At 39.6% G+C, this 13,267-nt stretch overlaps 1 protein-coding gene across 2 annotated transcripts in view; it reads right to left on the reverse strand.

Moving 5' to 3' along the window:
* The window catches only part of LOC146710626 (serine/threonine-protein kinase BRSK1-like), a 37,842-nt gene extending 30,688 nt beyond the window's left edge, over window positions 1–7,154 (reverse strand). For both annotated transcript variants that reach the window (XM_085453219.1, XM_085453218.1), the window contains exons 1-5: window positions 6,038–7,154; window positions 5,564–5,658; window positions 2,142–2,227; window positions 1,794–1,934; window positions 108–224 (exon numbers count right to left, since the gene is read on the reverse strand). In XM_085453219.1, the coding sequence (XP_085309345.1) occupies window positions 108–224; window positions 1,794–1,934; window positions 2,142–2,227; window positions 5,564–5,658; window positions 6,038–6,125 (527 nt within the window). In that variant the 5' untranslated portion in view covers window positions 6,126–7,154. The remainder of the gene's footprint in view (window positions 1–107; window positions 225–1,793; window positions 1,935–2,141; window positions 2,228–5,563; window positions 5,659–6,037) is intronic.
* Window positions 7,155–13,267: the final 6,113 nt, after the last annotated feature.

The following is a 13,267-nucleotide window of genomic DNA, read 5'->3' on the forward strand; positions in this document are numbered from 1 at the left end:
TAAAATACTAAGATACTGCACACATGCTATCTGTTTTATTCATTACAATAAAACTGATAAGACAACTGAACCACAAAATCTTCTTTGTGGTCTTTGCCCATACTCACCCACAGCTGGTTTCCAGCAGACTATCCCCAACTTGTAGCGAGGCCATGCCAAAGTCTGCTATCCTGATGTTGTTCTTCTCATCCAGGAGAAGATTCTCTGGCTTAAGGTCTCTGTGACTGAACATACAAACACTCAATGAAAGCACTGAAGTATTTTTTCCAAGCCGTAAGTAGAAAGAAGAAAGGTACTTATTTGTATATTTGGTTGACTAGTTTGACGTGAACATTCATAGCACAGTGTTTATTAAAGGTTAGGCTTCTGGAAGAGAAAGCCTCCATGTAACCACATGGAGGCTTTCTCTTCCAGAAGGCTTTCTCTTCTTCTAATAGGGAACTGGTTTCAATCAGACCAATTATATAAGCAGGTGACATGGCACTCAGATAATGCTAAAAAAATCAACCTGTGTTAGAATTCAAACACAGATGGTGATTGTCATGACTATGCCTCCAAAGAGCCAATCAGCAGTGAAACATGTAAGCCAATCAAGTTGCATATGTGTCACGTTCAGTGTACGTTACCCACACATTACTAACAGTCACCAAAATTTGTATCCACAGTGCAATTTTGTTTGAGTCACCACTAAATATGAAATGAGGAATTTGAAAAATCGCTGTTATCTAACAGCCACAATCAGCAATTTATTAACAAACAAAAATTCTTCATTAGAAGTATATGATGGGCCTAAAAAAAATCACATACAGCTAGCGTATAGGTTTGGAAAACCTTGGGGCTCAATCTGCATTTGGTAATAATTCCACCAGAGACAATTCCTCATTCAACTGGACTGATTATGCTCTTTTCCAAATCCTCATTTTTATTGAAGAACTCTACTAGAGTAGCTTTCCACAACTGATGATTTAAAATAATCCTTGCCTTAAAGCTAGCCTCTCTTTAAGACAATTTTTCTGCCCCTCAAACAACAAAATAGGAAGTGGGCGGTGCCCGATATGACCATATTAGGCATCTTTCCCTCTTACTGAAATCATGAAGACACAAGAGTAGAAAAAATGATCTGAAACTATTAGTGTTTTGAGTCATAGGCACTATAGATACATTAGCTGACCTGAGTTTTTGAAGGTTTAATGGCTAATATGAGCACCTACCACTGTTTAAAGGGTCCCTTTAAACTTCTAACATAGTCTCATTTGTGCTTTCTTGGCTAGGACACTCATCTAAAAGAGTTTTAATCCTCTACCTTTTTTCTTTGTTAAATAAAAATAAGTGAAATAAATTTAAATACGAATATTCAATAATATTTATTTTAATTCGCCAAATTCTATTATAAAAAGACGATGAGAAGCTAGAATGTGGCTAAATGAATAATGAATTATCTCTCATTTATTCCATCTTGGGAGCCAGTGGGCTAAACCAGCTGCTTGAATATGAAATAGATAAAACAAACCCAGGTCTAATTATTATTCATAACAACCTGTAAGGCCCAGGCGGCAAATATCTGCAGAATCAGTATTTTTGCTTGCAGTTTATCTGATAATATTCATACTGTTCCTTGAGTAGGAGTTTGTAAGCACTGCTTTTACTTGTAGATCTTTAAGTTGTCATACTGCTACTTTAACTAAGTAAAGGATCAGAAAAACTGAGAATGATTTAGTTCTTAAAGCCATTAAAGAAAAGTCATCAACAGGCAAACGACAAATGAGAAAGGTTTCCTGTAGCTTCTCACTGACCATATGGAGTGACTATGGCAGAAGTCCAGGGCAGAGATGATTTGTCTGAAGAACTTCCTGGCCTCTTTGGGGGTGAGCCTACCCTTCTTCACCAGGTAATCAAATAACTCTCCGCCAGATACATGCTCCAACACAAGGTACCTGGGTCACAGACAAGAAATAAGTAACATAAAAAACAAAAGGTTTATCTCTGCAGTATATCTTCTATGCCATGTGCTTATTTATCTCGCTTTTGTCTTACAGAACATTCTTCCCTTTTTAATTCAGTGTTGTTTCTGCTCTAGCAGAGATCCAGAAGCAGATTATTTTATGTCAGCAGAAAGGAGAAAGACACAGAGATGTACTCACAGGTATTTGTTATTTTCATAGACATCATGCAGCTTCAGAACATGAGGGTGCTCTATTAGTTTAAGAATAGCTATTTCTCTCTCCACCTGCACAGACGGAGGGAGGGAGAGGTGTAGAGAAAGGTTAAGAGAGAGGGAGAGAGAAAAGAGCAAGTTAGAAATGATAGAAATGGAAATGTCAGACAGAAGAGGAAGGGAAATATGATGTAAGACAGCAAGAGGGAGGACACAAGCATATAAAAAAAGTTGGGTAAAAATTCAGAATAGGCAGACTTGTTTTTCAACTTCTTTTCAATAGTGTGCTACATTTAGTGCAGAATAATCAGAAATAGTAACAAAGTAGAGATGCAATACACAAATTATAATTTAGAACAAAAAGTTCTGAAATTGAAATTGTTAAGAAATCATGAATCAAATGTGCCCTGTTCTAATACCATTATTTACTTTGCGCAAGCTAGTAAGCAGGTCAAAGCCGTAGTAAGCTAGCTCCATTATGCTAGTTACTAATCAAAATGCTAGTTTAAAGCCTGTGTCTTATCTAAACTTTCATGAAGATAAAGACTTGGCATGTACAGAGTGTGACTGTGAATTTCTGGGCCACTATCCAAGTTAAAAATAACAGTTTGGCACAGCCGCTTCTCTTTTGTTTTGTTTGTTTGTCTTTTAACTTTTAATTATAGAAAAATAACCAAACCTTTTAAAAGTATTTTAGCTCTTCACCACACCATCTCTGAACATTTTAACTAGTGCAAAATTGATGTGTCACCGTACATAAACGTGTACTGCTGCAGTAAATATCATCTTACTTTGACAATACGCAGATATCGTTCACGAAGGCCCGTATTAGCTTATAGAGCTATTCTGACAAATTATTAGTGCATCCCCTTTTAGAGCCTGTGTTTTGTTTTGTTTTTTTTTACTCCTGCTTTATGGATGAATAACATTTACAACTCATAGCTAACAAACCTCCAAAGAAATACATAATTACGTAATTTTGCTGCTAACATTTTAGCCTTTTTTAGCAAGCAGCTTCTTAGCTAGCAGGGCTACTATGGTTGAGTCATTTTGTCTCTCAGAGACCATAGTTCAAATTCCACACAGAATTAATAATTGATGTTAATGATGTTTGGTTAGCATCTGAAAACCAAAATAACTTTCTAGGTTTATGAACTAAAACATGGTTTGGATTCAAATATGGCTGCCACTTTTTCAAAGCTCTGTCAAGGTGACGTATCCCTTTTGAAGAGTCCAAAGAGCACAGCTTAAGGCATAAAATCTACTTCCTATTGTAGCACATTACCTGTGTTTAAATGAACCAAAATATTTCTTTTCGGTGACTGTTTCACATTTTGCCTTGAGACCAGGCCGTGTCAGTTGATTCCAGGAGCAGTTTTCTGTAAAACTTATATAGTCACACTTTTTTTTATTAATCTTTGATCAGTCAAATATGATGAAACCAAAGAAAAAAGCTAGTTTTTCTGTCTAAAGGCCATTCTCAAGATTTATCTGACTAAATTCAGTACTTGTACTTCCTTAGACAGGGGCAGACAGCCCTCATATTAGCTATTGCTAAACTTTTTATGCTTATTGCTTATGTTTTATTACAATACATGAAAATATGGATGCCTATTTTTTAAAAGAAATGTAATTTTAAGTGTTCCTTTTAAATATTTATTCATTCATTCAGCTCTAGTAGCTGTCCACAGCATGACCTATTATAGAGCAGAACACGTGGCAGAGAACTAGGCGCAGCATTGATTTTCCTTCCACACTGGAAGATTGATTGCTGGACAGTAAATTCATGTCATGTCTACTGTCTTTTAAATAAACTTTACAGCTGAAAAATATAGTCTGAAATGCCCTAAAAGTTTAAACAAAGACCTTTGTGAGGCCATTTAAGGACTACTTGTTGTCTATGTAAAACACATCTATGAAAAACTGCTTGGTTTAATTGAATACAACAGGACTGTGACGCAAGAAATATATTTTAAGACAGCATAAAACTAAACATATATGAAAAAGTCTGTAGCCACACAGTGATATCTTTATATTTTGGTAGGAAATTGGGAAATATGAGCAGCAATTTATTGAAACATTCAAAAATGTACAGCAATACAGTATATGACGTAAAAAAAATATTGGTCATACTAAATATAAGTCAGCATTTAGTATGACCACATTTATTCTTCACCATAGTCTGAACTCTCTGAGGCCATTTTCTTGTCATTTCTTAAACTAGTCTTCAGGAATAGTCCTCAAGGCTTCTTGAAGGACATCAAAAAAATCTTCTTTGGAAACTGGCTGCCTTTTGTTGTCTGTCAGCATGATTCCACTCTGCTTCAATACAAGTGAGGTCAACTTTCAGATATTGTTCAAGTTTCAAAGAGAGCCACCTAGACTTCTTTTGCGTTTCTGAGATGGTTCTCCTTCTTCAGGTCATTGACTGCAGATAGTTTTTAGGCCTGTCATTTCTTTTGTCCACCACTTGTTTTTAAAGACACACCACACATGACAAGATTTGCCATGTTTTGGAATCACTTTGTTGGTGCAAAAATTTATTTATTTTTGTCTGTCAAACTGTTCTTTGACATTTCATTTTGCATATTCAGCTAAAGAAATTGGTACAAATTATGTGTTTTTGCAGCACTAGCACTAACTCTTTGCTAAGTTGTCCGTTATGTGTGGACACAGCACTGGTTCATCCCTTGAATTTTGTGCCTTTTTAAGCTTGAGTGATTCAGGGCATTTGTCACGTGCTATTGGTGAATGCTGCTTTTTTCCCAACACAGTTATCAGACTATAGAAAGAAAACATTATTTTGTATTGTTCTGATAAAATAAACACACACATGGAAATGGGACAGGAGCAGGTTCGTGATGTTTAAGCCAAACATACCAGATGTGTGATATATATCTGCCTCACCATGAAATCTTGAGCTATCCGGTGTTTTTAGGATGCTGACATTTTTGCACATCTTAAAACATATGCTAGCACCGTGCTGCACGTCTAGCGCCTAAAGTGTGCCTTGTGCAACCTGCCAGTTCTAAAAAAGACATACCCTGTAAAGCTCCAAGCAATCAACCACATTAAAAACGCCAACATGAACAAGCTATTTAGATTTCAGTTCAGTCCAGTGTATTTCTGCTGCAGTTGCTTTCATCAGAGGGCTTAATTAGCAGAATGAAATCATCCCTATTGTTCGGTATACAGAAGCAGTGCCCACACACACTCGGCAGCTCCAAGTTCCAACACACTGCCGGGCTTTTCTTGACAAAAATAAAGACTCATTTTCTGCTGCTATTTCTGCAGAGTGCAAGTTTAACATGATTTGAGCTTGGCAGCCACCATAATGACAGCCACAGTGCACGGCACAGCTAGAAAGACAGCTGGATAAGTAGATGAGGTAAATTTGGAGTGATGTACCTTCATTAGAACCGATTCAGAGAGCTTCTCTCTGTTGACGATCTTTATGGCCACCTTCTGCCCTGTTATACAGTGGACACCCAACTTCACAAGTCCTGAGAAGCAAGACAGAGGGAGGAGAAGAGAGCATCTGAATATCGCAGATCATGATGCGGTGTGAATAACAGGAAGGAAGGGACGTCATGATTAATTCAAAAAGCTTTATTCTTCCAACTCAGCTTCCAAAAACTGATTTAGAGTTATCTCCATTCTCAGAAACCTCCTCAAAAATGTTTAGCCTTTGGGAGGCCCTTTAAGAAGGCCGTGGAGGGATAAAACTACAGGAGATGAGAAGACTTAGTGTACAGAATAAATACGGATTAAACCATGAGCTTCGATATTACAGAAATGTTAAAGTAGCTTTGCAGTGGGGTGTTACACCCCGGCGCACCTTGCAGACGCCCTGTTTTTTGCGTTACTCTGCAGGGTGCCTACCTGTCTGTCCCTTCCCGAGGGTCTTCTCCAGCCGGTAAGGCCCCACAAACTGACTGGACTGGCCCACCGTCAGCTCTTTGCTGCTCATCCTTCCCGAGATGAAATTCTATTCCAGATATAAGGCAAATCAAGATAGCGCTCGCTCCTGCTCCGTGCGTAATGCCGTAACGCACATTACAGGCGGCTATACGGCGGTGCAGAGAGGAGGAAAGGAGAAGAGAGGAGGTGCGGACTGGTCGTGATCTAAAGCCGGGCCTCGCAGGCTACTCCCATGCAATTGTTTGTCATGCGGTCAGGAGTGAGAACCGGTCCTGTTTCCACTCTGTAAATCCAGAGTCTTTCAAGTCAGTGTTACCAAAGCACAGGAAGCGGCATCATTCAAGGGAAAGGTAGGAAAAGATCAGAGATGAGGACGTGTGAGGTTTAGCCGGTACCAGAGATGGGAGATGTCCACAGAGGTGCGAACAGTCACATTAAACCCACCCCCCTGCTATAAATAACTGTAGTTTAAAGCTGATTGATCCTATATAGCTTATTCAGCTGGCCAAGAGTACAGCAGTAACGAAAAATCTCATTCAGACCTGGACAGGAAGGCTACATTTGCCACAGATTGATTTCTGTAAGAGCAGTCTCGAATATCCGAAGCCAGAATGCCCTGATCGATATCAGGGACCCCCGTTCTTCTGTTGCCGTCCAAAAAAACTGTTTTCATAATCCTCCCGAGCCCATACATTCCCCTCTTCCTGTCAAGTCGGGCCTCATTTGGTCACAATCTGCCTTTCTGTGTAGATGCGGCGTTGCCCAGATAACAATCTATTATCACAAACAGCATCAGCAAGAAGAATGGGTTTTCCAATATCCGGTGCACACTTTGGCTCGCCCCCTCCCCGGCCCTGCATCAGGAAATAGAGGAAGAGGGGGAAGAGCATCAAAAAGGCAAACAGCCTCGGGGGCAGACCGGGCCAGACGGCCGAAAGGCGTGCTGGCTCGGGACAGCTGCAGCGTGGAGAGGTGCGCTCGGTGCGCCGGGGGAAGGATCAGCGCTCAACCCGGTGATTAATCCCGCTTCTAGAAACAACAAGCATCCTCAGCTGGCCTGGTGGTAGCCTACTCCCCGCCTCTCCTCTTCCCCTGCTCCCTCTCCCCCTCCCTCTCTCTTCTTCTCTGTCTTTCCTTTCTTTCTCGCTGGCCGGTTTTGCTCATGATATCACCGCATCTCCTCCCTTAGCCGGCTGCTTCGTGCACAAGGAGCAGAAAAAAAAACGCTAAATAAGTAAAAACATTTTAGTTTCGAGTCTTTCAGGTAGTCCGAAGTTGGCCGCATCCATGGGAGTGTTTATCATTGACGGGATGTCCTCCTCTACTCTGCCGCTACCCGTTTTTTACCCCTCTTGTTTCCTCCACCTATTACACTCCTCCTCCTCCTTTTCATGGGTCAGCATCAGCATCCGGGTTCCATAGTTCCCGCCCCACCCCTCCCTGGTGCTACGCCTCTACCTCGTCCAACTCCCCACTCCCCCACCCCACCATCCAACTCCCCACCTCCCCCTCACCACCATCCAACTCCCTTCCTCCCCTCCCCACCCATCCTTTTAACTACTGCAAAGTTCCACAAAGTAAAGTAGAAGTTATAGCGCCAGTTATAATGCAGCCAGTCACGCAATCGATGTGCACATGTTCAGCACACAGAAAAATCTGTTTGGCAAAACTTTTGAACAACACATAGATGAAGAAAGTGTAAAAGTTCGATTGTATTGTTTCTTTGTTTTTCTGCAGGTTAGATGGCAGCTGCTGTCCAGGTTCTGGTTTTAGATTTTATTACTGTATATGACTGCAAAATTGGATGCACTGTAACAGGATCATTCCATATTAAATGAATCCAGTCTGCCAGTTGTTAACCCCTCAGAATCAGCTTTTTATTTTTCTTTTAATACCTGTCTCGGTTACAGGAAACACTGAAGTAAACGAGGTGGGCATCAAGAACATAATACTACCAGGGTAAAATTTGAAAGGATAACACTGAAAGCACTGAAGGCTCCAAAGTGAGTGTTAAAAATGAAAAAATGAGTGTACTGTATTCAACAAATGGAAGGAGTCACAGCCAGAAGACAAGTCTGGTGTCAAAGTGTAGATTAAAAGAAGAACTTTCATATACTATAACTTGGTTTGACCAGCCGCTTATACCTGTCCCACATGCTGTTATCCTTTAACATTTACCCAGAAAGCTCTGTTTCAGTTTTTCTTCTAATGCTAATGCTAATCCCCCCATATTTAAGAAGTTATGAACGTTTAAGATTGCAGATAAATAAATAAATGAAAATTTAATTAAAAATAAATATGTAAATAAATGAAAAACAGCCAACTCAGACCTGAGGACCGTTACTGCATCTAAGAAACAAAAATGTAATGGTAAATTTTTGTATGCTTTCAACGGTTACGCCAAAGTTGCTATACTAAAAAAAATATCTGATTCTGTGGGTGTCAGGTGGGAGGCACTTACTAATAAATTTCTAATTTGCTTGACTGTCACAGAAATTCAAACTTACAAATATTTTGGGCACTTTGTCATTAATTGTGAAATATATTTTCTGATTACTGAAGTTGAAAATAATTGCAGGAGTTCAGCAAGGCTCTATACTAGGGCCACTCCTCCTCCTACTTGTGGTTGCTAAGAGACGACCTCCCAGTTTGAAAAAACGAATCCAACAGGATTTAATCAACCCCCAAACACTCCCAAGTTAAATGTCCAACAGCTGACTTTGTGTCAGCTGCCTTTTTAGAGTTTGGCAAAAAGAAAACCCCCCACCACCGCTTTTTGCTCTTTTGTAACTACTGTGTGGTCTGGCAGCCTGGGATTATTTTATAATGCAGCCTTTATACTCTATTAAGGCTTAAAGTTAGGGGTGTGGCTTCTTAGACTGACAGATGGATCCTAAAAGTGGTGACTTGTGGCCTTGCTGTGTGCAGAACCTCTCCTCCACTAAGTGGAGTCACTGTTTTTGTGGTGCTGGTCCTTTTTAGGTGTGTTTTTGTCGGAATTATCTAACAAATAATGCTTTGTTGCTAATACAAACAGCCTATCCTAGAGGTCTGTGCTCTTGGTGAGTTCAATTCTGATATATGTATGCTCGGCTATTTAGCACCAGTGAGCAGGTATTTGTGACTAGTGTGCTTTGCAACCTTTACTGTTGCTTGTTGATATCTAAGCATGATAACTTAGCACTCGACCCTCTTGTACAAATATGTGCACTTCTGACTCAACCCCCCTCAACATGGCCTAAACACTGACTGCTAGCAAAAACCAATGTGTGACTTTGTGCTGGTCTCTTACATACAGTTTGTGGTGATCATGCTGATTGTTGTTGTTCTGTTTTCCATCTTAAGAATTTGCTTGCATGACTTTATTCCACCTAAAATACTTTGAGTGCTTCCTTAAGATCCAGCTTGCACTCAAACGTCTCTCTGTGACAGGACTGGCAGCCCCAAAACACTGGAAACAGTTTTTAATGAAGAATAAAATCTATAAACCCACTCACAGCAGTAGCTATTACGGGCTATCAGCCATACTTCACTAAGCTTGTAGCAGTGAGCATTTGATTTCTAGGAGGAAACGTTACTCTGTTATTGGAGGATAAAGCAATGGGGTCAAAAGCAAGAAATCAATCAAGTAAGTGGACAATAAAATCTTTAATAGCAGTTGTTTCCAGGGTCAGGAATAACTTGGCTTACAGGCACATGGTTTGCACATAAGCAGTGTATATATAGCAGCACTCTAGTTTCTTTTCTTTCATTGCTAATCTAGTTCACAACTGATGTTAAGACTAGAGTGTGGCCAGCCATGCTTGAAACATTTAGCATTAGGCTGATCTGTCAAAGGTGTATGAAGTGCTTCATGTATAGCAGACGTCAGTGATGCACACACACACACACACACACACACACACACACACACACACACACACACACACACACAAAACCAACGCAAAACCACTGGGTGCTGCATCACTGTATGTGATTAAATTTCCACATTGTGATAACTGTATGACGTATCCAAATCTTAATCCCTTTTAATCTTAATCTGTGGATAGAGTCAGGTTGATGTAGCTCAGATTATCCTACAGTGCTTTGTGAGTCTGTAAGTCCACTCATGCCAGGTTATCTTTTGTGTCACAGATGCTGTTTTTATCTCATTGCACATTAAAATTCTACATTTGTGCACATTATTCATTAGTCAAAGATAGAGGAGCACAAAACTTGATTTTCACAAGAGTAAAATAAATCTTTTGTTTTCATAGACGAGTCTGTATAACTGCTGGTGTAAGTGCATTTTCCAACCACAGGGTGGTGCTGTTAGGCTACTACACTAGCGTCTTTCGTTTTTCTCCTGATGGAAAGTTGCAGTGTCCATCAGTTTTATAAAAGATTTGAAATTTTGACACATCAGACCACATGGCAGTTTTCTGCCTTAGCCAATGTTAAATGATTCATTAACAGAGAAGAAAGGAGCAAGTCTGAATCTTGTTTATATCTGGCTTTGCATTTCTGAGTGTATGGGCAGGTGATCTTCATCCTTCCTTACCCGCCGTGTATCTTATAGCACTTCATTCCAACGGTTATAGCCTAAAGCGTAGTGGTTTCAAAATGTGGGAGCTTGGCATGTGCCTGACCAGGTGCCACCAGACCAAGGTTTGTCCACCAAATGCACACCATCAGGCTCCCGTGCAATATCTGGCTCCAAGAGGAGCTCGAATCCATACAGTTCAGTCACTGTGTGAAGCTGGAACCAGTCTGGCATAAATTGGTAGCAACCTGGTTGCCAGAATCAAAGGGATGCACAAACATCCGTCGTGACCTCATTTATGGCACCAAAGAAATACATGCAGCTACATGTCTGTGCAGCTACATAGGCTGGTATCTGCACAGACCAAGGAGGACTACTTCATAATATATATTAAAATGTTTGCTCACACACACACACACACACACACACACACACACACACACACACACACACACACACACACACACACACACACACACTTCCCCTTTTAGGCTCTTCTCTTGAGAGTCAGACAGAAATACTGCATCTCCTCCCCTCAGGGGAATCTTCCTGAGGCATTTAGCATTTAGGTTGTTGGACACGGTATATCTGATGTCAAGCACAGAGCAGGCAGTTCGACACTGTGTTCCTGTAACATATGCTCCACGTTATGATTGATGTTACTATTTCTGGTGCTGAAGAAAGGGTCCTTATCAGGGCCGTGCAGAGAGGTTTAAAGGGGCGGGTGCTCAAAGTTAAAAAGGGGCACATTAAACCAGGCTGAATAACAACAACACACATTCATCAAGAATCTAATATGGGAAGGGCAGGGCTGTGTTGATCTGAGACTGTAGACATTAAAAAGTCCATAGGAGAGATGGTAGCTGATTAAACAAGTGTCATAAGATAATAACAAAGTGCAAAGATTGGTGACAGCGCTTGGAACCATAAGGACACAAAAAACTGTGAGAAATAATTTAGGCTCTGCCTGTGAATCACTCTTTGCTTCTCTTCTTCCTTCCATCGCATCATTTCATATATCACTCTCCACTTGCTGTCTATGTGAGAACAAGGCACAACTTGCTATTGCAATAAACTATAATCTAATTATCCACACCTAACAACTCTTGCACTTAATCTAAATGATGACAGAAAAATGTTATAGCCCTGCCTTTAGTAGCCTCACACAGCTCCTGCTGTTTCCTCCTCATGTCCTTACCAGCCATGTCTGGACAATGTTATATCATGAGTAATATTTTTTTAAATCCAGCTAAATAAAACACACACATGCACACACAGTGACATTTTAGACCTTCTTCAGAATACTGTATATACTATGGGCATCACTGTGCTGATCCAGAATCCTTACATTATTATTTATTACTAGAGCTACAATAATAAAGCAAAGAGGAGGGGGAAGTAATAAATATGAAATAATGTCATTATGATGATTCCATTTGTTTCACTATCCACTCTGTGCAGGGCAAAGCTTATTACATTTTTAAACTGTAGAGATACAATCATTTTACTGCTGTAAAATCCACATTTTGTCTTGTAACCCACCTAAAATTTGCCTCATGAAAATGAACTGCTGTTCCCAAAGAATATCAGTAGGTGGCACTATGAGATTGTTTAGTGCTTGTGAACTTGAGTTGAGAACTATAGAGAAGGAGAATAGCGCTAAGGCTACGTATGCTGGTCGGAGCTACTCACCGAGTTTTTCTTTAATCCTTGTTCAAGAAAAAGGTTGTGTGTGAAGCCACAAATTGGATTTTACTTTTCCGCTTGTTGGGAAACGCGGACACTTTTTGTTGATGCTGATGTACCTCTGTTTTTGTGTTTTTTGTTCATTTCCGGTGAGTTGACTAACTGTGCTAGCATAGCAAGCTAATCGTTAGCTAATCATTAGCTTAGTATAATGTAAATTTCACGTGTTCCTTTTAAGTGCTGTATTATCTTTTTATTTCTTCACTTGTGAATGTTTTAAACCAATCGGAAATATTTCTTTGGAAGCTAGTAGGTAAGTTTTATTTATTGTAATGAGATGATAAATATGAGCAGTCTTTGGCTAAATAGTACTGCGACCACGTTTTGCACTTTCCTCGTGCATCAGTAATGTACATTCTCTCAATTCATTGGATTGATGTGACTGCTGTTCACAAAATATGAGATTTGAGTTAAATTTGTATGATGTGGAAATTGTTTTAAGGTTCTTTGATTAATTTTATTATTGATTGCATTAAGTCATTATATACAAAGAGTGAGAGACATTTGGTCACTAGTGTTGATTAAGTTGTTATTAGAGCTGGGCGATATGAGATTTTTTCATATCACGATATGTTTTTTTCATTTCAGGCGATAATGATAGCTATCACGATATAAGCCAAATAACTATATTTGTAAGATTTAAATGTGCCGTTGCTCACAAGTAAAATGTGAAATAATCAGCAGCTTGTTTTTATTTAAATATTTATTTCCCATAATAAGTTCAACAGGGTAGATGTACTTAAGGAACACGAGACCTTTTCAGATAAATAAAGGCAAATATTGCAAACTACACAAAAGGCAGCCGCTAAAGCGTTTAAGTTTCAAAATAGAACAAACGAAACAGACTAAATTGTCAATTCCACTTAGAAACAAAATATTAATTCTAAAAATAAATCTTAGTTTGTTTTACAGAAGAACAGACA

This window comes from Copadichromis virginalis, linkage group LG4, assembly GCF_057382275.1.
Source record: "Copadichromis virginalis isolate Kocher_CV1m ecotype Utaka linkage group LG4, C_Virginalis_male_GT1.1, whole genome shotgun sequence".
Lineage (NCBI taxonomy): Eukaryota > Metazoa > Chordata > Actinopteri > Cichliformes > Cichlidae > Copadichromis > Copadichromis virginalis.